The sequence below is a fragment of the Ostrea edulis genome, chromosome 2, assembly GCF_947568905.1.
Source record: "Ostrea edulis chromosome 2, xbOstEdul1.1, whole genome shotgun sequence".
Taxonomy (NCBI): Eukaryota; Metazoa; Mollusca; class Bivalvia; order Ostreida; family Ostreidae; genus Ostrea; species Ostrea edulis.
Genome location: NC_079165.1, coordinates 102,167,189 through 102,194,341, shown reverse-complemented (window position 1 = coordinate 102,194,341; position 27,153 = coordinate 102,167,189). Strand labels below are relative to the sequence as shown.

The 27,153-nt window shown below is 35.2% G+C and overlaps 2 protein-coding genes across 5 annotated transcripts in view; one reads left to right on the top strand and one right to left on the bottom strand.

The window, feature by feature from the left end:
- The window catches only part of LOC125682573 (periodic tryptophan protein 2 homolog), a 27,342-nt gene extending 2,038 nt beyond the window's left edge, over positions 1–25,304 (bottom strand). Inside the window, exons 1-17 of one of the 3 annotated variants that reach the window (XM_056155811.1) lie at positions 23,679–25,304; positions 18,918–19,030; positions 18,513–18,607; positions 15,612–15,711; positions 15,382–15,525; positions 12,996–13,131; positions 11,679–11,823; positions 10,881–10,944; positions 10,622–10,777; positions 9,115–9,322; positions 7,905–8,053; positions 7,655–7,802; positions 4,845–4,995; positions 3,580–3,760; positions 1,507–1,654; positions 842–1,016; positions 278–496 (exon numbers count right to left, since the gene is read on the bottom strand). In XM_056155811.1, coding sequence (XP_056011786.1) covers positions 278–496; positions 842–1,016; positions 1,507–1,654; positions 3,580–3,760; positions 4,845–4,995; positions 7,655–7,802; positions 7,905–8,053; positions 9,115–9,322; positions 10,622–10,777; positions 10,881–10,944; positions 11,679–11,823; positions 12,996–13,131; positions 15,382–15,500 — 1,999 coding nt within the window. In that variant the 5' untranslated portion in view covers positions 15,501–15,525; positions 15,612–15,711; positions 18,513–18,607; positions 18,918–19,030; positions 23,679–25,304. Of the gene's footprint in view, positions 1–277; positions 497–841; positions 1,017–1,506; positions 1,655–3,579; positions 3,761–4,844; positions 4,996–7,654; positions 7,803–7,904; positions 8,054–9,114; positions 9,323–10,621; positions 10,778–10,880; positions 10,945–11,678; positions 11,824–12,995; positions 13,132–15,381; positions 15,526–15,611; positions 15,712–18,440; positions 18,608–18,917; positions 19,031–20,458; positions 20,576–23,678 lie in introns of those variants that run through there. The other 2 variants (XM_056155810.1, XM_056155812.1) reach the window with 2 other exon arrangements.
- LOC125682574 (V-type proton ATPase 16 kDa proteolipid subunit c-like) lies at positions 20,632–27,153 on the top strand. 2 transcript variants are annotated; one of them, XM_056155813.1, is made up of 4 exons: positions 20,653–20,842; positions 25,783–25,818; positions 25,894–25,966; positions 26,172–27,153. In XM_056155813.1, the coding sequence occupies exons 1-4, from the start codon at positions 20,770–20,772 to the stop codon at positions 26,383–26,385; spliced, it is 396 nt and encodes a 131-aa protein (XP_056011788.1). In that variant the 5' UTR covers positions 20,653–20,769; the 3' UTR covers positions 26,386–27,153. The 2 variants fall into 2 exon arrangements, with proteins under 2 accessions (XP_048779181.1, XP_056011788.1); XM_048923224.2 differs by having other exon boundaries at positions 20,632–20,842; positions 25,783–25,966.

The following is a 27,153-nucleotide window of genomic DNA, read 5'->3' as shown; positions in this document are numbered from 1 at the left end:
GTAGAAAAATGTGCACTTTTTCATTAAAAATCAAGAAAAAAATCTTGTAAAAAATCAAACATTCCTGATGTCATACCTAAGGATCACCCACATTTCTCTCTATCATAAATAGCATACATCAGAGAGCTGTGTATACACTCTTCATCAAAATAGTAAGAAAATTTGCTTCAAAATTTTGAAAGTCATAGAGGCCCAAATCCGGTCCATAACATAGAGAGAGTTTTCACGCTTGAAGCTTTCTACAGTTTGATATATATATATGCAGATGTGTGCTTACTGCTGGACACGGGAATATGCTCCAGGATTTCCTGTTTAAGTTTCATTTCATTTAGTTTGAAACTGAGGATGATTGCAGTAGAGTACTCTCCCCTTGACAATGCTTTCTTTGTGCTGTTAGGTGTCACTTCAATGTCAAGGTCAAAAGGGTCAAATACCAGACCACTGTCCAGAGAATAAATCATAAGACCCTCTGTGGTAGCCGCTGCCCAAGCTCTTCCTGCAAGTAAACAATCAACAACTTCTTAAAACTCAATTCTATTTTCAGTATTTATAACATTTTTGAATCTTAAAAAAATTAAGACTTTGAATTTACCAATATTAAAAACCTTTACAATAAGGAGTCCACTTTAATACTGTTAGATGGTGTATTATGTCCCCCTTCTGAACACCTATATTGTACCTAGCCCACCATAAATATTTCATATCTACCAGATTTATAATGTAGCAGAAACTGAATTTGTAAACATCCCAATACATTGAAATGACAAAGTCCAAAGAAATTCTAAAATTTATTTTTTCTGATTTCATATCCCCAAAGAAAAAATTCAGATGACACATTTACCTGTGGGAGAGAACTGTATGCTAACCACTCGGACCTCCGGTTTCCAGTGACGACTGCTTAAGTCCCCTTTTTTGACCCCAGGGAGACTGATATTTTGCCCATTCTTATCCATCTCTCCCTGGTCAACTAAAGCCAGACTACCCCAGTCTGTCATCTTCTTCTTATCCAAATATTCCTTAAAATAATCACCAACATTAGCCATTTAGGAAATCAAATTCGTTAATTTTGTCAAAGTTGATTGATATTGTTAAACGGGACGTTTTGAGAATTTTTCACTCGTATGGAGACGTCATCTTTGCCAGTGAAAGGGCTGCCAAATTTAGGCATATGCTCGGCCCTTACGGCCTTTCAGTAGGAAGGGATCTTTATCGTGTCATACTTGCTGTGACACGGGACCTTGGTTTTTGTGGTCTCATCTGAAGGATCGCCCCATTTACTTGCCTCTTACGACAAGCAAAGGGTACTGAGGATCTATTCTAACCCGGATCCCCAACAGATTTGTCCAAGTTAAATATAGATACATCAGTAGTATCAAATATGGAGTTTTTGTATCAATCTGTAACTAACATTTCGTAAGATTCTTAGTGTTGTACAATGCATCCCATAACATAGTTAGATATCAGTAAACAGTACACTGAAAACCTCATCATTATCTTAGATCTCACCTCCATGCCATCAAAGGACATATTACAAGAGATGCCAAATTTCTTTATCAGGAGTTGATCAGGAACTGAGTAGATGCAGACATTCTTCGACTGGCCAGCTGCCAGGAGACATTTTCCGTCTGCACTGTAGCAGATTGTCATAAATGCCCTACATAAGAAAATACCATTTTAAGTTTACAGAGCTATAAAAAAACATTTGACTTAACAAACAGCACCTACAGATTGCCAAACACAAAAAACACAAAATAAACTTTCCTAACAAAATACATTTCAGAGAGATTCATGATAACTGAGCATAGTACTAGTACCTTTCATACACTCTCATTTTTCTTATTTAATTCTCTTTTCAAAGAAAATAATTCCCCATAGTTATCCCTATCTTAACATAATCCCCTGTAGTTATCCCTATCCTGACATAATCCCTTGTGGTTAACCCTATCCTGACATAATCCCCTATAGTTATCCCTATCCAGACATAATCCCCGGTAGTTATCCTGACATAATCCCCTGTAGTTATCCCTATCTTGATATAATCCCCTGTAGTTATCCCTATCCTGACATAATCCCCTGTAGTTATTCCTATCCAGACAAAATCCCCAGTAGTTATCCTGACATAATCCCCTGTAGTTATCCTGACATAATCCCCTGTAGTTATCCTGACATAATCCCCTGTAGTTATCCCTATCCTGACATAATCCCCTGTAGTTATCCCTATCTTGATGTAATCCCCTGTAGTTATCCCTATCCTGACATAATCCCCAGTAGTTATCCTGACATAATCCCCTGTAGTTATCCTGACATAATCCCCTGTAGTTATCCCTATCCTGACATAATCCCCGGTATTTATCCTGACATAATCCCCTGTAGTTATCCTGACATAATCCCCTGTAGATATCCCTATCCTGACATAATCCCCTGTAGTTATCCCTATCCTGACATAATCCCTTGTAGTTATCCCTATCTTAACATAATCCCTTGTAGTTATCCTGACATAATCCCCTGTAGTTATCCCTATCCTGACATAATCCCCAGTAGTTATCCCTATCCTGACATAATCCCCAGTAGTTATCCCTATCCTGACATAATCCCCTGTAGTTATCCCTATCCTGACATAATCCCCTGTAGTTATCCCTATCCAGACATAATCCCTTGTAGTTATCCTGACATAATCCCCTGTAGTTATCCCTATCCTGACATAATCCCCGGTATTTATCCTGACATAATCCCCTGTAGTTATCCTGACATAATCCCCTGTAGATATCCCTATCCTGACATAATCCCCTGTAGTTATCCCTATCCTGACATAATCCCTTGTAGTTATCCCTATCTTAACATAATCCCTTGTAGTTATCCTGACATAATCCCCTGTAGTTATCCCTATCCTGACATAATCCCCTGTAGTTATCCCTATCCTGACATAATCCCCTGTAGTTATTCCTATCCAGACATAATCCCCGGTAGTTATCCTGACATAATCCCCTGTAGTTATCCCTATCTTGATATAATCCCCTGGAGTTATCCCTATCCTGACATAATCCCCTGTAGTTATTCCTATCCAGACATAATCCCCGGTAGTTATCCTGACATAATCCCCTGCAGTTATCCCTATCTTGATATAATCCCCTGTAGTTATCCCTATCCTGACATAATCCCCTGTAGTTATTCCTATCCAGACATAATCCCCGGTAGTTATCCTGACATAATCCCCTGCAGTTATCCCTATCTTGATATAATCCCCTGTAGTTATCCCTATCCTGACATAATCCCCTGTAGTTATTCCTATCCAGAAATAATCCCCGGTAGTTATCCTGACATAATCCCCTGCAGTTATCCTGACATAATCCCCTGTAGTTATCCCTATCCTGACATAATCCCTGGTAGTTATCCTGACATAATCCCCTGTAGTTATCCCTATCCTGACATAATCCCCTGTAGTTATTCCTATCCTGACATAATCCCCTGTAGTTATCCTGACATAATCCCCTGCAGTTATCCCTATCCTGACATAATCCCCTGTAGTTATCCCTATCCTGACATAATCCCCTGTAGTTATCCCTGTTCTGACACACTTACTTTCCCCCTGCTGCCTTCTTGGCTGTGATTTTGTCCCCTTCTTTCCTGGAGTACCCGAGGTCATGGCGACCTTCAATGGAGTGCGTCTGTACTACATTAGAGGGGTCCCAGAATGTTATCTGAGCATCTAATGTTGAGATAGCCAGCTCATTTCCATCTGGACGGAATCTTACAGATAGGACTGAAAAATTCATATATATATCTTATTCTAACTCATCAACCCAATGATATCTAAATGGAAATATTGTGAAGAAAAACACTTTGGGGGAAATATTCCCCAGCGACAATATAGATCAACTGTAAATATGCAGTATTCTAATATTAGCATAAAGAGGTCAATAGGCCACATCACTCACTTGAACAGTTGCCCATAACAATAAGCTTATTATGGACAAGCACTAAGTGGCCCATTCTACAAAATACATGATTTAGTTTATTCACTGCAGACTGTCTATGTGTGTGTTTTCATTATGATGATTTTTTTTAAAAATTCAGGATGATTTTTGAAGTTTATTTGTATTAAAAGCTAATAATGGTGTTATTTTTGGTGTAATTTGTGACCCATATATTTGGAGGAAAATTTATTGCTGTAAATAACATTTTATGAAAATTATATCTTATACTGTAAACTGAAATAGCAAACCCAAAGAAGTAAACAATGCTATTATTACTGATTATTGAAATATGTTTTTACACAGTTTCTTGATCAAGAACAACATAAAAGGCAATAACTGATATCTAAAGTAATGTTGAAAGTGGTTCAAGTATTGCCTAACGAGAGGTACATTTGTTAACATCATTCTTTGGTCAAACTTAAGAAACTTCACTCATAAACACAGGCTTAGCATAATCCTTTATTCAAATGTGTGACTTAAGTATAATCAATCATTCCTCCAGCCCATAAATTTGATGCTTGATGTTTCTTGTGTAAAACTTAAAAAACTCTTTTTGTAGCCATTAAACCTTGGGGGATCACACTGTGAACAAACTTAAATCTTCATTACATATGAAATACTCCACTCCACTTTCACAATTTCTTAATTATCTCCCTTTAGAAGTTAGAAGAATGTGACCCCTTTTTAAATCCTTTTAAATCTTTACCCATAGATGCTTTGCAAATTTTTTTTTAAATTAGCCCAGCGGTTCTATAAAGGATGAAAATAAAATGAAAAATAAAAAAAATACCAGACATATATGCAGATGAGAGTCTTCAACTCTGACAGACAAGACATTAACATTTTCTATTTTTAAGTCTATATACAAACCATCTGATGAGAGGACAATGGTTTCTTTAGCCCCTTTATTCTCAAACACATCCCAGAGTTTGACTGTTTTGTCCCAAGAGCCGCTGGCTAGGAGAGCTTTGTGGGAGCTGAAGGTTACGGAACTTACTGGGCCCTCATGTCCAGCTAGCACCTGTAAACAACACTCAGTTTAAACTCATCTCAATCATTGGTATCACTGATTCTGTGGGATTTTTTGTGTGAAGAAGGAGGTATGGTTTCTACTATATTCCAGCCAAAAAATATTAGAAATGATAACACACAATAAAAATGAAGTTATTTTTACAAGATAAAGATATAAAGAGTTGATATTGACATTTTCACACAAAAAACTGGTTAATACATGTTTAATTATGACATCATACATATATATATATATATATAATGTTGTTGTATGACTATAACATTATAATGATGTCATAATACAGAGAGAGTCATTTGGAGCATATTATTTTGAAGTAATACAAAGAATTTACATTAAACTAGTAAGTGAAGGTCTAAATGAGCGAATGAAATTTTTCTTTTCTCCTTTCCACTAAATTGTCCGTGAAAATTTTATAAAAAGGAAAAACATTTTAAAAATGTCCATTTCCACATGCATCTAAATGTTCACTCAGTTTTATTTTACGGTATTCCGGTACATGAATGTGTTGCTTATGTAAATGAATTCTGGCTCTATGACTTGTTCCTGTCTCTCCGATATAGATTTGTCTACATCCGCTACATGTAATAACATATATTAAATTCTTAAAACCACAAGACATATCCGCATTTACAGTGAATTCCCTTCTGCTGAAGTTGAAGGTGTGTCCCTCCTTTAAATATGGACGAATTCCACACTGGGGATCTTTGCAAATTAATACGGATGTATATTTAATTGCTGTTATAAAATTTAAAAATTCATTTCAAAATTAAGGATTATCTCCCTCATGCATAGCTCTTATCCTTAGGGCTGTTCCAGAAATGATCAAATGGAGGGGTCGGGCGGCAAACGATATTTTTTTGTGTGGGTGGTCGTATTTTTTCATATTTTAATTGGTCCGTGGTTGGACTGTTAAAAAAATATTTATTATGGGTAGTGGGTAGTTTCTATTGTTTTATTTTGTGCCACGTGGGTGTTGAGTTTTCAGAATATTTTTATTGTCGCTCTTGTCGTGTTGGTTACAAAACGTCGGAGGGAAAATTGAAAATGTGCTTTCGAAATCGGAAGTAACATAGAACTATTCGAGTTGTCGCTCTTTGCAGCGCATAACTTCCCTATTACGGCACTCTTCAAATTAGAGGCGCATTTAGTAGGGTCCCTTTGGACGTGATGGCGGCGAACTCTGTTCTGTAGATTATTACAGTTTACAGTGCATCGATTTTGGGAATATTTTGAAACCAATAGGTACTCCGTTTTCTAATAAAAATAGGCAAACCTTAGTTGATTTATACGAGGGTACCGATGCGTTATATTTATCAGTCGGTGTGATGGTGATATAGAGGCCTCCGGGCGCGGGCTCCATTAGAAGACGAACGATTCGTGGAAAAACATATCCATACCCATTTCATAATAATAGCATCGTTTGGACTCCCAATCTTTCCAACATTCCCGCCATAGATGCCTTTGATTGTTGATGTGACATCGTTTCTTCAGAACTACTGTGATACAATGTCGCACAGGCATTACCGCGTCATTGACTAGAATGTTTGTCCCGAAAACCTCGCGAGATTTGTACCGTTTTCATTTTTAAAAATATTTTTGTGGTGGGTCTGGTTAGTTGTTTTTTTTTTTATTAGATGGGTCATTGTAAAATGAGTTTATTAATTTGATGGGTCATGGGGTAATTTTTAATTTTTTTTTATGGGTGCTTGGTATATACAAAAGGTGCCTCTCCCCCCCCCCCCCCCCCCCCCCCCCCCCATGTATTTATTTCTGGAATAGCCCTTAGACGAATTTGACTCCACTTTTTTTGGCACGCTGTTTTTGGCTATAATAGCTCTAAAACTTCATTGTTATTTGGGATTTCAAACATTTCGGTTGAGCATCACTGAAGAGACATTATTTGTCGAAATGCGCATCTGGTGCATCAAGATTGGTACCGTATAAGTTTTACATCTGTTGACTCGGAAATCGGATTTTCTATGAAATTGGGATGGGCATAGTATTCTATGGAAATATTTGGGTTGTCTTTTTAATGCTGTTAATGAATTTGTAATTTCAGAGGACATATGTCATTTCTTCATCTGATTTCAGAATATTATTAAGTTGATGAACCACAGGAGTCATATTCTGGATTTTTTGGGTTATGGGTGGTTACAAATGGTACTATTTTGAACTCTACATGGTTTCGTCAGGACATTTCGAGAGATGATAGCATATAATACAATCGCAGAATCCTCCTAAATTCTTTACGGCTAATGTTCATGAATTGCTCAGATTTAACTACTTTGCTGGGGTATAATATCATGAATAAGTTGAAATAATACATGTATACAAATATTTACAAGCCATCATTTGAGAGATTCTTCATTCTGCATATAGGAGTACTGTAAAAGTGGTTATTTATGCTGAGGGCTAAGTACACGTTTTTCCACATCCAACATTACATGTGGGGGAAAAATACATGGTAACTGAATATAATATCTATAAGTATACTCGTGGGGGAAATTTACACGTTTATTACATGACCATGTAATTAGTGTAAATTTTCCCAATGCGTGAATAACCACTTTTACAGTACTCAAGATATATTAAGCCCCAGGATTCGAAATTTATCAACATATGGACATAACAAACACATATGACAAACCTCTAAAAGCCTTCCAGTCTGCATGGACCAGACAAATACCTCAAAAGTGTCCATACCTCCCGCACACACAATGTCCCCACTGCTGTCGACCGTGATACAGGAAAACTGAGCAGGCCGTGGAGATGTGAATGTACGAAAGTTACGATACCTAAATCAAACAAAGCAACAAAATTTAATGTGCTTCACAACAAATCATTCACCTGTGATCAGCATGACAGTAATGTAACATACAAGGACATTTAATTGTTACCTGTTTAGGTCAAAAGCCCTAACAGTGCCATCTAGAGAGGAGGAGAGGACAACTTGTCCATTCTGACTGAACACAACTCCAGTTACTCCCCCTAGGTGTTCATTAAAGGTCACAAAACAGAAACCACTGCTGGTGTTCCACAGCTTCACCTACAATTCACATGGAAAACCCTTGATTTTAGCATGCTATTTCATCTCTTTTTTCAGAATTACCTCAATAGGAACTTGACTCTCCTTTTTCTATAAACTTGATTCCCCTATAACTAAGTACAGTGTGTGCTTTATACAACATTTGGTAGTCCCGACATTCTACAACACAAGCTTTACATGCCTCATAAAAGTTACAAAAACGTGTTAGAACCTAGGATTCAGATGAACTAAAATGACTGAATCAAGGATAGATTCCTGTCATAATTCTCAGCAATTAAATGATATGCACAATGTCTGCATGTATTTTCTTTAATATATGAAACATGTCAGAAAACACATTAACTGCTCCTTCTTACTGATAGTTGTAACATTTAATATCAAAATAAGGGTCTTGGGAATTGAATTAAAATGGACTGCATTTTCAATGTCATCAACAACACAATCAAACATCACTTTATTCCCTCATTTGAAAACTTTGATAATTCTGACTTCTGTCTCCAGTAGAAAAAAATTACAGCAAGAAAAACTATGAGAGTAAGTCATAACTGACAAAAGTAACAGACTGTATAGTAAATTTGAATGTTCTGACCTGTCACCTCACTATCCCTCTTGGGACCATTTTGATGCACAATCCCTAATATTTTCTCCAGGAAAAAATTGAGAAAATCGCTTTTCTTTCTTATATGATCCAATACCCCTACTTTCTTCCATGTTGTTATGTATTTAACTACACCAGTGTTATTTAAACAATAAAGTCTTTCTTTGGTGTTTCATTGGGTGATGAAGGTAGCAAGCATTGCAGAAAAAATGCATAACCTTGAAATCATCTTTCCACATGAACAAGTGCTGTGACACCCACTTTTTTAAGTGTCAAAAGAATGTGTAAATTCTATCATTGTTGAATACAAAATATCGCATTTCAATGATAAGAATGCATCCTTACTTTTGTTTTATATATTGGGCTATCATAACCATGCTTGACCTTGCTTGGAGCCACTCTGATTTCAAACTCCAAGCATTATTCAAAAGAGAGGTGGGGAACAGAAAGATCGAATGTTTACCTTCCCATCATCCCCTCCTGTTGCGAGATTCTGTCCATCTGGAGAGTACGACAAACAGCTGATCTGATTGAAATGTCCCTGCTGCTTCAGTACATACGTCTCACTTTGCCATTCCCAAACCAGTAGCTGGCCCAATCCAGTACAAGCCAGTCCAATCCAGTCTCCAGTCTTGTTGAAGGCTACTGAGGATATTATCTGGTCAGATATACTACAAAACAAAGTAAACATTGTAGGTTCATGCTAAACACTCACATTCTTAAAGGCTAGATGTGTCAATGAGGATACATGCCCCTGCCTAATTGCAAAGTGAAAGGAGTACAAAGGTGTTTAGCCAATAAATTACCATGCCAATAGGAAAAAACTTTTTCTTTTTTTAACTTATAAATTTTTTATTTCACAAATATTGACATAAGACAAAAGAACATTTGTCATTTTTTTCTAACCACTTTCACACACTTTCATACTCACACTCATACTTTTGTTGGTAAGTGCTTGCATTTTTAATATAATTGTAAGAGAAAAATGATAACAATACAGAGCTCGAGTAAATAGATAAAAGCAATAGGAAAAAATTTGACACCAGATTTGCAATTAAAAGTAACATAATGTATATCAGTTAATTTTGGCGTGTTGGAAAAGTTGGTTTTTAGGCAGATGAAAAAAAGTTGTCAAAATTAAAAATGTCAAAATTTCCATTCATATTGATAAACAAAAGACTTAAAATTATTTTGGAAGAAGAAATTTTGCCAATTATTGCTGTCACCAAAACTCACCTAATATACAATAAGACTTAACACCCGAATGCCAACTGAAGATATGTATCTGTAAGCATGGTGAAGTTTAGAAAATTGTGAAATTTTGAAAATTAAATCTAACAGTCGATATATCTGCTAAAAGTAGCTCAATCAAACTTTCATCTTTACCTCTTCTGTAAACAACTACAACACTAAAAATCAGCCCAATATCTGCAAGTGTATAGCATATAAATGTCTAGCAAACTACAGTAGTCTCCCATGATGAAGCTTAAGTTACTCCATTACAGTGAACCTTACACTACAGCTACACACCACACATCAGTTCAATACATGTATCTGCAAGCTTACTGCAAAAGGAGTCTGGGAAAAGTTAATTCTATGGCATTTTCAAAGTTTACGAGTCTGCTAAAAGTGGGTCAACTGGAGCAAAACTTCATCTCCTCCTATTAGCCATACAATATCTATAATACCTTGATAAAAAGAAAAGTCTGAAAAACTGAATTCTATGAAAATTTCAAAGTCCAAGGGCCATAACTTTACTGAATATAGGCCAATCGAAGAAAACTGGAACTGGAACTCTTCAATACACATAAACACCTTAAAGTCTAACATAAAAACTAACAGAAAACTACAACTATGCCAAAATGAAGGAAAAATGGAAGAACAGACAAAAAGATGGCAAAAGTATATTTCCAGCCATTGTCTGGCAAAGGCATCAACAGATTACTGGTACTGTGATACAGTACATATACCTGAGAGAATGGATGAGGTTGAAATCTGGAAGTTCGTGAAGGTAGAAGGAGCCATCCATGAATCCTGACACCAAGATATGAATATCTTTATGGTAGGCCACACTGGTAAGCTTAGAAATTTTAGCTCCCTCCCCTAGGGACTCTTTATATGAGTGTCTGCAATAAAGCAAGTAAATAGTTATAGCTCCAAAACTCACAGCTCATGTCTCTATAGCAAGATATTTTAACTTTGAAATTCTCCGAAATATCAATATCTTACTTAGCTCTCCTTCCATATTTGATTTGGTTTTCATTGTTAGCAGATTGTTTAGTCACATCTTCCTCTGGAAATTAATAAGAGCACAAAATCAGAGACTGATAAATAGTGTCATCTATACGACACAATGACATTTAGTAATGTTATAATTCCGGAAAGCATAAAGAATGTAGCATCTTCCAATGAATACAAACTATGCATGAGCCACAATGCTTGTATAAATTACAGAAATTTTTAACTTGTTAAATCTACACAGTGTAGGTATGCTTGTATATCAGTTCTACAATTTATAGTCATGGAACATGAGAGAAGACATTTTTAACAGTGTAGCACACACAAACTTGAACTTTCATCACATGAGGATGTTATATAAGGAAGTCATCATTTGTTCCATCATTTATGTCCTAGTCACTCTTCATTCAAAGATTTTTAAATGAACCCCAATTTCACTATTTCATAATTATCTTCCTTTGGAAAGAGAGATTACCCTTCCTTTGAAGAAATACGAATCTCATTTGCACAAAGATACATTGTGGCAAGTTTGGTTGAAATGAGCCTCATGAATATGCATAAGATGTCAAAAATATGAAGGAAAAAATAACAGACAGACAATATATAGATTTCCATCAGAAAAGTTCATTTAATCTTACAGCTCACCAGCTAAACAAATTACCAAAACAGAAATAGACATCACACGAATGAGCCTCTGGTGCACGGGAGCAAAACCTAATTATCTCTCACAACTCATCCAGTTTAATGGTCCTTTTTCCAAACCATGTTTTTTTCTGCTTTTGATTATACCTTTCTTCTGTTGCTCTTCTTCTTCATCATCAGACACCAGTGTGGCACCAGTCTCCATCTCTGGTTTAGTGTAGGGTTCCAGCCCATCTAATTCTGTATCACATTTCCAAACACTCATGTGACCTGTTCTACTTATTATGTAAAGCTTTAAAGTTAAGGAAATATAAGTATCAAACACACCAATCCACTACAATGTACAGCGTTACAGACATCAAACAGACGAACACACCTACATATTACAATGTACAGCATTACAGGCATCAAACACACCTACATATTACAATGTACAATGTTACAGGCATCAAACACACGAACACACCTACATATTACAATCTACAGCGTTACAGGCATCGAACAGATGAACACACCTACATATTACAATGTACAGCATTACAGGCATCAAACAGACGAACACACCTACATATTACAATGTATAATGTTACAGGCATCAAACACACCTACATATTAGAATGTACAGCATTACAGGCATCGAACAGACGAACACACCTACATATTACAATGTACAGCATTACAGGCATCGAACAGACGAACACATCTACATATTACAATGTACATTACAGGCATCAAACACACCTACATATTAGAATGTACAGCATTACAGACATCGCTACATATTACAATGTACAGCATTACAGGCATCGAACAGACGAACACACCTACATATTACAATGTACAATGTTACAGGCATCAAACAGACAAACACACCTACATATTACAATGTACAGCATTACAGGCATCAAACAGACAAACACACCTACATATTACAATGTACAGCATTACAGGCATCGAACAGACGAACACATCTACATATTACAATGTACAGCATTACAGGCATCGAACAGACGAACACATCTACATATTACAATGTACAATGTTACAGGCATCAAACACACCTACATATTACAATGTACAGCATTACAGGCATCAAACACACCTACATATTACAATGTACAGCATTACAGGCATCGAACAGACGAACACATCTACATATTACAATGTACAGCATTACAGGCATCGAACAGACGAACACACCTACATATTACAATGTACAATGTTACAGGCATCAAACACACCTACATATTACAATGTACAGCGGTACAGGCATCGAACAGAAGAACACACCTACATATTACTAGGCAATGTGTTACAAGCATAGCTCATTATCAGAGTATTTGAAAGACTATGCATTCCTTATTTTTGCACTTACAAATATTTACACGTTATATTGTACAAGTACTAAGGTATAATATTGTAATTGATTTCTTTGAAGAAAATATGTAAAAACTAAAAGGATACATCTAAAGAGTCTTTTTCAAAGAATGCCCCAACAATAGTGTCAGCATGACCCCCAATGGTGTAGGCGATCAGATTGTTATAGCGTTCAGTACCATAGATCCTTGTGTTCATGTCCTTCGACCCTACACATAATGCTCTACAAAAGATTCAGATAGGAATGTACTCATCATAAAATAACACATAATGCTCTACAAAAGATTCAGATTAGAAATGTACTCATCATAAAATAACACATAATGCTCTACAAAAGATTCAGATAGAAATGTACTCATCATAAAATAACACATAATGCTCTACAAAAGATCCAGTTAAAATCGTCTGTGACACAGAAATAACATAAAGCATCACCAATACCATCAATATTAGTGTGGACCAATCATAATGTAACCTAGCTGAGTTTCGAGAAGTGTCAATCTTATCAGATTCTCGATAAATGGGACCTGTTCACAATGCAAAAAAGACCCTTTTCCCAACAGAGAGTGTATAATTTTCCCAACTGAGTTAGCAAATGTGTGTAAATTAATACACTTGTAATAATAATTCAAAAATCAAACTGAAAGTAGAAGGAGTCATTTTGATAAAAATAAAAATCTAAAAATGACAATTACTATGAACTACCAAAGCAAAATGACAACAGAGTATATCTAGAACCAGGAAGAAAATAGACTACTACTATTGAAGCAACAGCATTAACAATAAAAGCCTTTATGAAAAGTTAGTCAACTGAATTGACAAATGAACTTGTGAATAAAACTAGAAGTGAGAATGTTGACGAGAAAATTAGGTCTGAAGAAAATCGTTATTTGAAATATCAGTTGCACAAAACTATACTTTGACAGTTTGACGTTTTCAGTAAGGGCTGTTCCAGAAATGATCAAATGGGGGGGGTCGGGCGGCAAATGATATTTTTTTGTGTGGGTGGTCGTATTTTTTCATATTTTAATTGGTTCATGGTGGGATTGTTAATAAAATATGTATTATGGGTAGTGGGTAGTTTCTATTGTTTTATTTTGTGCCACGTGGGTGTTGAGTTTTCAGAATATTTTTATTGTCGCTCTTGTCGTGTTGGTTACAAAACGTCGAAGGGAAAATTGAAAACGTGCTTTCGAAATCGAAAGTAACATAGAACTATTCAAGTTGTCGCTCTTTGCAGCGCATAACTTTCCATTACGGCACTCTTCAAATTAGAGGCGCGTTTAATAGGGTCCCATTGGACGTGATGGCGGCGAACTCTGTTCTGTAGATTATTACAGTTTACAGTGCATCGATTTTGGGAATATTTTGAAACCAATAGGTATTCCGTTTTCTAATAAAAATAGGCAAACCTTAGTTGATTTATACGAGGGTACCGATGCGTTATATTTATCAGTCGGTGTGATGGTGATATAGAGGCCTCCGGGCGCGGGCTCCATTAGAAGACGAACGATTCGTGGAAAAACATATCCATACCCATTTCATGATAATAGCATCGTTTGGACTCCCAATCTTTCCAACATTCCCGCCATAGATGCCTTTGATTGTTGATGTAACATCGTTTCTTCAGAACTACTGTGATACAATGTCGCACAGACATTACCGCGTCATTGACTAGAATGTTTGTCCCGAAAACCTCACGAGATTTGTACCGTTTTCATTTTTAAAAATATTTTTGTGGTGGGTCTGGTTAGTTTTTTTTTTTTTATTAGATGGGTCATTGTAAAATGAGTTTATTAATTTGATGGGTCATGGGGTAATTTTTTATTTTTTTTTTATGGGTGCTTGGTATATACAAAAGGTGCCTCCCGACCCCCCCCCCCCCCCCCCCATGTATTTATTTCTGGAATAGCCCTAATGTTATTATTTCAAAATACAATTAATGAACAAAGGAAAAGTGTTGATTCTGTATTCATCTTCACCCAAGCATCACTAATTCTCCTAATTCCAATGGCCCAAGCTCCAGTACCAAAACTGAGTGTGGGAACACTGTTGTCTTATATAAGTTAGAACACGGTTTGTCTGACATAAATATTAAGTGCTCTCAAGATATCTGAAAAATCTAAACCAAAAATTTCAAGAACTCTGACCTAAATATAAGTTTTACCTTGGCTTTTCAACTGAAATAAGTATTCATCATGAAGTCTATATTTTCTACAGATCAAAAGTTCTGGCAAAAGTTAGGTTTGACCTTTGTCACTGTCAAACCTATGACCTTAACCTCTATCTAACATAGAGCTTGTCCTCTCATTTGACCAGATATAAAATTTTCATCTGGTAAAATTCAAAAGATAAGTTCATGGGCAAAGTTCAATGTTTACAGACAAAATGACAGACAGACAGACAGGCCAAAAAACAATATACCTGTTGATCACTGATATTACAGGCTTCAGAATAACAACATATCTCATACTTCGAGTCTGAGGTCCAATCAATACATGTAGTCTCATCATAGGCTCCATAAAAAGTTCTGTATAAAACAAACGGGTTGAACTCTTTGGTTTTCCCTGGGGCATGAAACACTTGAACCATGTTGTCACGAGTGGCAGCAAACTTTCTGAAAAATAAAATACATGTACATACTTTTTCAATTATCACATTTGGAAAGACAGAGAAAGAAAGAGAGAGAAAGGTGATACTTACTTGCCATCTGGACTGAACTGTATACAGTGAACAGGCCGGTGAAACTTGTAAGTATGGATTACTGTTCTACTAAGCAGGCTACATAGTAAAGCATCCCCTTCTGGAAAAAAAATTGTAGCCACAGATACATTTATGAAAACAAAACAAGATCAACACTCATGCTGCAATACATGCCCATCCAATATATATAGTGCTGTAGCTGTAATCAAAGAAAGAATTACATTTCAAATAAACCTTTCCTTGGTCAAAAAATGGCTCTGATAGTGCTGTCTCAGCACTTTCTCTAATATCAGAGAGTATGAATAAAATCATATGCCTAAGATGGCTCTATTAAATATGAAATTGTTAAATGAAAATTATTTTTGATTCTACTCTAACAAAGTAAAACTTGAGAAGCAAAAAAACCAAGATGTGTTTGTGAAACACAAATGCCCCCGATAATGGCCAATTCCGAAGATGGCCAAGGTCACAAGGACAAATATCTTGGTAGCAGTAGAAAGATCTTGTCACAAGAAATGCTCATGTACAATATGAAAGCTCTAATATTTACCATTTAGAAGTTATGACCAATGTCAATTTTTTAAAAGTAGGTCAAATGTTAAGGTCAAAAGGTTTAGTACCAACGGAAAGGTCTTGTCACAAGGAATATTCATATGAAATATCAAAGCTCTAGCTCTTACTGTTCAAAAGTTATTAGCAAGGTTAAAGTTTTCAAAAAGTAGGTCAAACTCCAAGGTCAAGGGGTCAAAAACGTTGGTACCCACGGAAAGGTTTTGTCACAAGGAATACTCATGTGAAATATCAAAGCTCTTATCACTTACTGTTCAAAAGTTATTAGCAAGGTTAAAGTTTCAGACAGAACGACAGACAGGACAAAAACAATATGCCCCCCCCCCCCCCCCCTCCGATCTGGGGGGCATAAAAATCACTTTCCAAATTATACTTCGCACCAAACCATAGGAAATATGTACATCAAGTCTTGTTTTGTGTCTACAAAATTGCTCAAATAAGTTTAACCTTAACCTTTGATCTTGACAATATTCTAATCATTGGGAACATTGTTGCAAGTTTGATTATTCTAGCCTCATAAGTACTGTTTTTATTTGCCCCACAAGGTGCTGACAGATGAACAGAAGCACTGGGCCACATCATTTTAAATACAGTAATGATGTGCAATGGCAGAAATGAGTGACTTTTTCTCCTTCATGGTTAAAGTTTTAAATTTGAAAAACCTTGACCAATATATTTCAGTGGTACCTTTAAATGATTTACTCAGTGTTGAACCAAAACTACTCTAATGACAATATAGTACTATTTTACAGTTTGAATTTATATGTATTCTTTTTTTTCTGATTTCAGGATTACAGTAACAATGAAATAAATAAATAGACATTATCCAACATTGTAAAGGTAGATAAATTCAAGGTAAATTTCCAGGTATTCCATTAAACTAGCGGTATAAAACAAATCCACAGGAACCTAACAGCAGTGGAAATACTGCACTATTTATGACTTGGTTGACAGGTCATCATTGGCTTTAGATGGTCCATGATGACAGTCACCTAGGACCGCAGCTGGTTAACCACCTAATATTTCCTGTAGTGCTGGATTTATGTTGAACATTCCTTTTTTTTTAATCCTATGTGCAGAGTCTTGTACTAAATTCAGCTATCTAATTATTGTTGTGATACTAACTGCTATATATTCAGAAAATGCCCAGTTCTCTAGAAAGAGCTGCTAAATTTCCAAATTTCATTGTCATGGGTCATTAATCACAAGGCATACCTTCCTGAAGTTAAAACTTATTTTTTATATATATTAAGAAGCATCTTTCCATTTCTCAATATGTGGGCTCTTCTGTGGCAGAGGTGCATTTAGGACATTGATTTGCTTCCACAAAGCAGCAGAGGAAAGGTCATACACACTACAAGACGTAAACACTGAAATTTCTGGCCGCCATTTTTCCACGCACCTTACCCATTCCGTTTTCTTGTTAATATAGTATACATGATGTGATATGAAATAAGCATTTGTTATGTTTCTTTACTCCCTGAATACTTCAGTTCATTTGATTTCAATCAATAATCCATATGAGAATTTTCCACTCATACTGAGCCCTGAATACTAATTATTCACTTGATTTGTGTGTGTGGTGTATCATATATTCAACCAAATTCAGAAAATTTAATTGAGTAACTTATTGTATACATTTGCACTTTACAAACTTTATATATAGAGTTCACCTTGGGGAGATAAACTCAGATGCATTACGAAATCATGCTTCTGATGAGCTTCAGTCCAAAGACTACGAAAAACATATAGCAATCAAAATTCAATCATGCAGATTTATTTTGTATAAAAAGTAGCTACTAATGTAAACTTGCAGAAAAACTAACAATCAAAATGCCCTCAATCTTTAACCTTAAAGACATTAAAGTGTAAAAATCAGCAATGCAAAATACAACAATCTCATATATATCTTTCTGATCATTCATCTTTGAGGGCACAATATCTATTAATATCTATATTATTAGTTTTTCAAACTAAATAATTCTGATTTGTTTTGACATGAATAAAATCCTTCTAAACTTTATACAACATCTATTATATGCAAATTGTATGCACCCAAAAGAAAATTTCTCCACTGAGCATTCCGAACAATTAGTACCAGTATGTGTTTTCTCTTCATAACAAACACTTATAATTCTCTGAGAAATATTTACAAGTATTTCAAATATAATGAATCCACTTGCCTCACTTTCATTGACCAGTATGAGGGGACACCGTCTCGTGACAAAGCCACTCAGGTAATGTTAGTGTTGCTCTCACCTTCATTAACCAGTATGAGGGTGACACCGTCTGGTGACAAAGCCACTCAGGTAATGTTAGTGTTGCTCTCACCTTCATTAACCAGTATGAGGGTGACACCGTCTGGTGACAAAGCCACACAGGTAACATTAGTGTTGCTCTCAATGGGGAGAGTTTCTGACTGGTTGCTGCAAGTACAAAAACATCTTGTTTCATGGTCAGTTTTGAGATTCTTCTCTCGAAAGAGTTCATAACTAGAATACAAAATTCTCTTAAATGCAGAAAAAGAAAAGAACAGATCTTTATTTCACGAATGACATTGGCTAAATATCACATGGCTAAAAATTAGTTAAACAAATGGCAATATTTGCATTATTATGCTTAGATTGTATGGCACTGGCCAGAAAATGGTCATCCATTCTAATTCTTTCTTCTTAACAAAAGATTTTGTTTTGTTTCATAATATTTGAAACAAGAGACATAAATCATGCAACTTACTTTTTCAAATCAAAAACGGAGACTCTGTTTCCCACAGGACTTATGATAGTGTTGCCATCAGGACCGAACAGAATGTTTCCCTTCCTGTACACAGCCCCCAGTAAGTTGGAAAACTGTATTAAATGTAACATATAATCAGTTTCTTTAAGGTTCTGTCAAGCTGCAGAACTGTACCTATCTGAGAAAATATTGGGACAGATCAGAGAGCTACAGATCCACCCCTTATAAAAACCTTCAATTTACGGTGCACCAAAAAATGTGTATGATTGAGGCCTTATATCGCTATATTCTTGCATGGCTGTCTCATAAATTCAATATTAAAAAATTTTCTCAGAGAGCTACAGTTCTGCAGCTAGGTTCCGTCTATGTCAAATAGGCTTGATTTCTTCTGCGAGTCCTATCTCCAGTTTGCAACCCTCTTCAACATGTTGGTAATAGCGAGCAAAGCTCACATCGCAAAGAGCTCACTCCAATGATTATGTGATAATGTATTATTTTGAAGTGTTTTTAAACTTAAAATAATCTAAAATTAAGTATTGATATACCAATTAAATACTTGTAAATAAATAATACAAATTTATTACTTATATAAAATACATGTACATATTACTAACCAGCACTGCATGTTTAGTAATATGTAATATGAAACATGTAAATCATGTGATTTGCTCTTCATCAGCTGAAAAATGATAAGGACTACCCATAATGCATCCGGAAAAATGTTGCCGTCACTGCGGTATACTTCATTGACAACCCCGTAAATAAAATAAATAAATTGTTGGGAAAGTACAACAATCGTATTAAAATTCCAGACAGGCTTTCTCTTACCTTCGTACGATTTGTTATTGGTTGGTTTGAAAGGAAGAAAAACAACATTGCAGCTGATATGATGTCACAATGCACTGTTTACATCGACTGTGTTATGTTTCCCACAGTTAAACGAATAGGTGGATTTTAAAATGTCTAAATTCGTGTTGCAAAATATAAAGGGTCTTCACTCGTCTCAACGATCACACCGTAAAACATATTATATGTCATACATGAAAATGTTTATAATCTCCATTTCATGCAGAAGAGAAAAACATCTGTCAATTGACTTGACTCTAATGCTGAGTCTGTAGCATCGAAGTCAAAACAATGGTCAACTTCCGAGTTGTTGGAAGGTTCTTCTAAGACGTAGATGAGACTTGAAATAATATCTTTATATCAATAATTTAATCTATATTTAAAATATTCCATTTCTTGGAAATCAGCATTGTATTAATTACTGCTTTAAAGTTGAGCCAACTGACAGCTATTTCTCCTGTGTTTCAAACTGAAGGAAAATAATTTCATACAACAATAGATACATGTACTGACATTTCATAGAGGGTGGGAAACTGAGGCTGAACACAAAATGAAGAAGAAATCGAATCAGAACTGAAGAAGACGGGACATCTGAACATAACTAAGGTGAGTCAGTGTTTAAATATACAAGAAAAATATATAGACAATGCTGGATCGAGAATGTAAAATAGAGAGCTCTTCACGAGTATTCTTACTTTGTATGAAAATTTCATCGTCACAGACGTCAGGAAGATCTTTCACCGGACATGTGAAGATGCTTGTATACAAAACCACGTGTTTGATTAAAGTTATCCCCCTTGTTTGGTATTTCGGATTGTAAAATTATTTTTGATTGGTTGTTCAAAATAACTTCAGCCAATGATAACTCAGTTCACAAATTTTCCTCCCATCGATCACATGATTACATGTCATTCGCCATATTCACGGTGGATAATTTGAGGAAGAACTGCTGAGAAAGATATCCACATTTTACTCGTCTGTAAGGGAAATTTCTTTGATTTGGAACATGGCAGATAACAAACCAATATACACACCGTTCTTCGGCTCAATGGGTGCTACAGCCGCCATAGCTTTCAGCGGTAAGGTTTTGAATGAAAATGTTGAGGTCGATTGATCTATCAATCGTCGGGTACATGTAGTTATATACGTAATATGATCTTAACTTAAGTCGCAGATATTTATAATTTATATAACACTTATTCCCCGTTAGAAATACTGAATCCATCCATTTTGGGTTTTTATTTTTTTTTTTATTTTAGTTATTAGATTCAGCAGTAATTGTAATAAAACTTATTTAATGAATATTAGTCGAATATATTATTTGGATACTACTGTTAAACCACTACCTATGTCTCATTAGTAGAAGTACTTGACATAAATGCGTAGCTCTGGATTGACCTTTGGGAGGAAAAGGATTGAGTAAACAAAGGATTATCTACGTCTCTTCCAAGCCCCTTATAGCTATTCTGGACAAGTCAATATAATTTTCTTCTTCTATGATACATAGTCAGTTTCTGTTGAAATATATGACATACAATGATACATATAAGAGTTTATTATAGTATAGATAGTTCTTTCAAATGATTGATTTTTGTCTGCAAACAAGTTGAGACAACACTTAAGAAATGCTGCATCCGGCTTGTCAAGTGTGTTACTTACGTAATTTTTATCATTTTCATTTCTTTTAACATGTATAGCTACACCTAAAGCTTCAAAGTTTGAATGTGGAATTTTTTGTTTAAATTGACAAATTTATGCATTCTTTAATATTGTAAGATTTAAACTACAGTAACGGCATTAAATAATGCATTTGTTTATGTGTGTGAGCAAGGCAGATATCATTTTACCTTTCATGTTGTTGTCTATCTTAATGGACCAACATAAGAAATATTAATTGTGCATGCAGACATTCCATGGGTTGTCATGAAATGGCATTAACAAATGGAAAGTAGGAAAATTCCAAGGTTGTCTCTTCTTTGGGTCTCTGTGTTGACATTGAAATGACATGGAAAATGTTAGTAGTTTGAAATTCAGAGTTGTGTATATAGTGATAGAGTCATTCAAGAGATAATATTTGCTATCATGTTTTAAAAGTTAAATCCAGGCCACAGAGGAATTTCACTGTAATATAAACCTAGATTAATTCTAAGTCTTCGGAAAGATGGCAAAGGGGTGGGGTTTTTATTTAGAAATATTATACTATTGATATCCATGATCACCAGTTTACAATAATAGTTCTACTGTTTAGTTTTACTGACAATTACAATTGTTCAGATGACGCTTTGCATGGTAGAAGTTGTAGTGCTTTGACCCCTCTAATTGTTGACTGAAGTGGATGATTAATTTTTTAGCACACCACTTGATGTGCATTAAATCATTGTGGAAAATTGTAAAACAAGTCAGAAAGTCAGTTATCCTCAGTTTTCAGAATTTTGAAATACTTAAAACAAAATCAGCTGATTTATGTAATATATGATCACATGGTTAAAGATTGGCCAGGTATAATGCATGTGACATTTATGTTGGCAGCAGGTGTTAGGTCACATGACTATTATGAATAACTTAATATATATATGATACAGAGTAGTTGTAGTAGATAATATTTTAATGTGTACAATTGTAAGTGTAGTAAAATATGGCTTTTAATATATATAGGTAATTAGATTTACATCTATTTCAGTTATTGAAAGGTCTTTAGCTGTTCTTCAATCAGACTATTTATAGGGCTGCTTGTCAGGTTGTGTTGTGTATCTGGTTACAGTGCTTAATGTAAACATTGATAAATAATATTATCAGTTCTTTGTAGTTAGTAGTAGGTAGATAAAGTTTGGTAATGTGTGAAGTCCTCAGTGACCCTGTAATACTGTTTTAGAATTGCATTGATTTCCTGCTTCTGTGTATGCTGTATGGTGTGGTAGTAGGAGATATTGATTCCTTCATTTATAATGGGCAGATCTGGAGAGGAATGTGTAGGACAGAATTTCTCATTGATTTGGACAGCTTAGAACAGGTTTTTCTGGCTACTAGCATCTTATTGGTAAGGGCTATACCAAAAATAGAGGTGCTGAGGCAGCAGTGAGCAGGATATATGGATCGGTACTGGATTTAGAATCAAAGTGGAAACCCATATTTAAATGTTTCCATGTTTCTTAAAAACCATTAAGTGATTTCCTGATGCATTCTTACTAATAGTTACTATTACCTTAATATTATATCCCCTGCAATCAAAATTTTTGGGGACATCTGTCTTTGCAAATCATGTTTGGGTCGTAACTTGGTATGAAAAAAATAGAAGATGCTCATGCTTGTCACAAAGACTGCATATGGTATGAAATGTGTCTCTTGACTCTGATCCAAGGTCATTTGTTTAAGGTCAATGGGAGAAAAACTTTATTCTTATGCAGGCTATGATATACAACAAAGTAGCATTAGATGTTCCCTTATGGCCATAAAGAGTATGTTTGAGCTTGTAATTTACCTCAGCCCAATGACATTTTGCTAGTTTTAAAAACAAATTGGACAAAATGTAAACCATCGTAGAAATGACCTATTTTGTGTCTATTCAGTCAAACCTCTTTCTTTTTTTTTTTTTGGTTGGTTTTTTTTTGTTGCCCCTGTATAGTTGGGAGATAAAGTGTTACCATTTTCCATCAGTCATTCTATCTTAATATAGTTGGGGGTTTTTCAGACTTTTTTTTTACTTTGCTTATAGATAATGAATTAATATCTATTATATATATATATAAATATATATTTATATTGATGACTTATGGATCAAGTTTGAGTTTCATGATGTCAGATTGATCTATTTTTACCAAAGTCATTGCCCATAAACTTCTAGACTTCTTTCTCTGATGTTCTCTTAAATGATAAGCATATTTTTAGTGTTTACCTTTTTGATAACTTTCATATTACCTTTTATCAGAGTTGTTGCCCTTGGACTTTCAAATGTCCTAGCCATTACTCGCCACCTGTACATGCCGCCCCGAGCATAGGCCTAAATTTGAAGCCCTTCACCAGTCTTGGTGACGTCTCCATATCAGTCAAAAATTCTCGAGCAAGACATAAAGCAAAATACAATCAATCAATCAATCATACCGACACATCTAGTTTGTCTCGTTTTCAAGGGAAGACATTTCAATAATCCATGCACATGATGCAATCTCAATATTTTAATATTTTAACAATTTTTGACAATTAATCCAACTGAATGGTATTTTTAACACAAAGCAATGTATTTTGTTTGGATGCAAACAGACTTAGTTGAAACAACTACAATTTATTAATCAAAACAATTTTCACAATTTTTTCAATGTTTTGAATGTCTTTACTTTTCTACCAACCATCAAAATTGTTTACATCAAGGGTTTGACTAAATGAGCAATTTATGCATATTTCAAAATACTTTTATATGCAGTGTTTGATCAAAAAAAAGAAATATTAGAATACAATACATAATTATCTAAACATGCATAATTTCATAAAATGTATCAAGTAAGATTCTAAATTTTCTGTGGGCTTATTAAAGTAGCCCTGACTGGCTATTGTACTAGGTATACTTATGGTCATTTGCAAGGTCAGACAGGGAAGAGAGTTGATTTCATGTTCAACAAAGCAACATAGGCTAAAGCTAAAAGCTGGTCATAATTGACACCAGCTGATATACAAGTGACCTTTAAATGGTGATATGCACCAGATTGGGCAAGTCCTGAGAGGGACTATTAGTGCTTTTAGGACAGATGTAGTTACTTCAATGTAGTCAAAGTAAGTTTTTCAGTATGTTCAAGTTTTAACACACAATACTGATGAATGGCTAAATGTCAGAAATGTTTTACCTCGTGGGTATTTCACCTGTAGTGAAAGTCCAGACACTGTGTAAAATAAATGGTTAATCTCTGAAATTCTCATTTCCCGTGACCTTGGGGACATGAGGCACATGTATCTTGTGGTTTTACATATACTGTAGAACAAAATGAACAAACAAAATTAGTGGATAGTGTGGATATGATTTTGTGGCAATATTGGATTATTTTGATATCAATGGATTGGTATTATCACAAGGAATATATTAGGCCAAATATAAAGTAAAAGTGTAAAATTAAACTTGTACACTTGTTAGACAGATTGTTTGGTTGGGGGGAGGGTGTATTTTTATGTCCACCCCGCCCATTTGAAAAAAAAGGGGCATTTAGTGGTGTGCACACATATTCTTTGTGGTGTGTTGTCCACTCAATATTTTAAGAAATTTTTTCTTGACAGATATCATATTTGGTACATTAGTACATCCTAAAGGTTGATTTTGAGGTCAAACTACTCAGGACCCAAGAAAATATTGTCCACTCAATATCTTGTGAACCCTGTCTATAACAAACATTTACCCTTTTGATATTGCCACACAGGAAGCATATATGTAAATAAAATAATGTTTCTTAAACATTTTTACTACAGACTAATTTGTATACATAGCTTTAAAAAAACCAGACATTCAAACTGGAAATATTTGATTTAATGTACATGTATATATTATGATTCTCTAAATGATCCAAATAGTTGTCAAGTAAAATCAGCATATGCTTGCAGGTGTATGTAACAAACTTCCTGTTGAAGTAGGTCCTGTTGAACTTATTTCTTCTCCAGTGTCAGTGAGAAACCATTGATTCTAAGATTATTGTTTCACTACAGAAGAAAGGAGGTGTTCTCTTTGTGTCGTGATCACACATTGACAGATTATATTGTAACAGTTGTTGCTGTATCTCCATCAGAATAACCTTAGCCATGAAAGTGCTTAAATGATATAACACTTACAAATACATGTATTACATTTTTGGAAAGTCACATTTGGTTTTCTCAAAGTGGCTGTTGCTTAAAATGTGCTAGATGTGACTTGATTTTTATATTGAACATGCATCAGAAAAAATCACTTTCAGGGGATGAGTTTGTGAAAATAATCAGAAATTGACAAAATGAAGGCAGCCGACTATAGACATGCGTGTAAACATATACCACTTTGTACTTTCAGCTCTGGGAGCTGCCTATGGAACAGCTAAATCTGGTACTGGAATTGCAGCCATGTCCGTGATGAGGCCTGAACTGATTATGAAGTCCGTCATCCCTGTGGTCATGGCTGGTATTCTGGCTATTTATGGATTGGTGGTAGCTGCAGTAATAGCCAACAGCATTGATAAAGATTATACCATATTCAAGTAAGTTGATAATTTTGTAAGAAAATTTGGAATTATGACCAAAGTTTTAAAAAACCATTGTTATTGCCAGCATCATATTGCATTCTCCTATACTACTTCCATTCTTTTTCGTTAATTACTGAGCCTGATGCAGTTGACATGCGTTCTTATGATGTAAAACTTGTTTTGTTGATCTTAAATAAAACTTCTAACATTCTATTTGTAGGAGCTTCACACATTTAGGAGCTGGTCTTAGTGTAGGCCTCAGCGGTCTCGCTGCAGGATTTGCCATCGGAATTGTGGGTGACGCAGGGGTACGTGGTACGGCACAGCAACCTCGACTGTTTGTGGGAATGATTCTAATTCTTATTTTTGCTGAAGTATTGGGATTATACGGATTTATCGTAGCCCTAATTTTGGCGACCAGAAATGAGAGTTAATTCATCTCTTCCATGACTGAACGTGTACAAACTCTAAAATGCTGGTCAGATATTATACTGTGTGTGTAAGAGAGGGGTCGATTAAAGTAACTTTATATAAATCCTGTACATTTTAAGTAAACCCATGTGAAACTACTTTGTCATTGACATTGTATAAGGTCTGGATGTGGTAGTGTTGTTAGAACATTGTTGTAAATGCTGTGTTATAATCATTCCATAGTCGGCCAGTTTATTCTAGATCTTGTGCATCATTCTGTGGTTTGTGTGAAGTCAAACATGGGTCTCAATTCTGTGTACCTTGAAACGTAAAAGTTCTAAAAGTATTTCTGCTCAATCATTCTGACATTTCTGTTCTGTAGTCCATTTCCAGACCCCCACCCCTACACACAGCCCCTACCCCCCACCCCAGCCGTAAACTATGAAATTCTTTTACTACACAAGGTACGTGTACATACTAAGCTGTACATATGGTAACAAAAAATATTTATATTGTCTGTTATTCCGTGTTGAGCTGAATTTGGAAATTTGCAGAAATAAGAAAATATATGTAAAATCGAAATGCTTTCTACATATAATGTTTGCCCTTGCCTAATGAACAATGTCAATTTTTAAATTTCTTCATCGTTTTAATCCAACAGGATGTGTTTATATATAGAGTAAGAATTATGTCTTAAATCACCGTGGAGCTAGATCTAGCAGCGAATCTGTATTAGGTTAATACCATTGTTTCAAGTATGCCAAGTGGCAATAAAATAAATTAAAATTGAA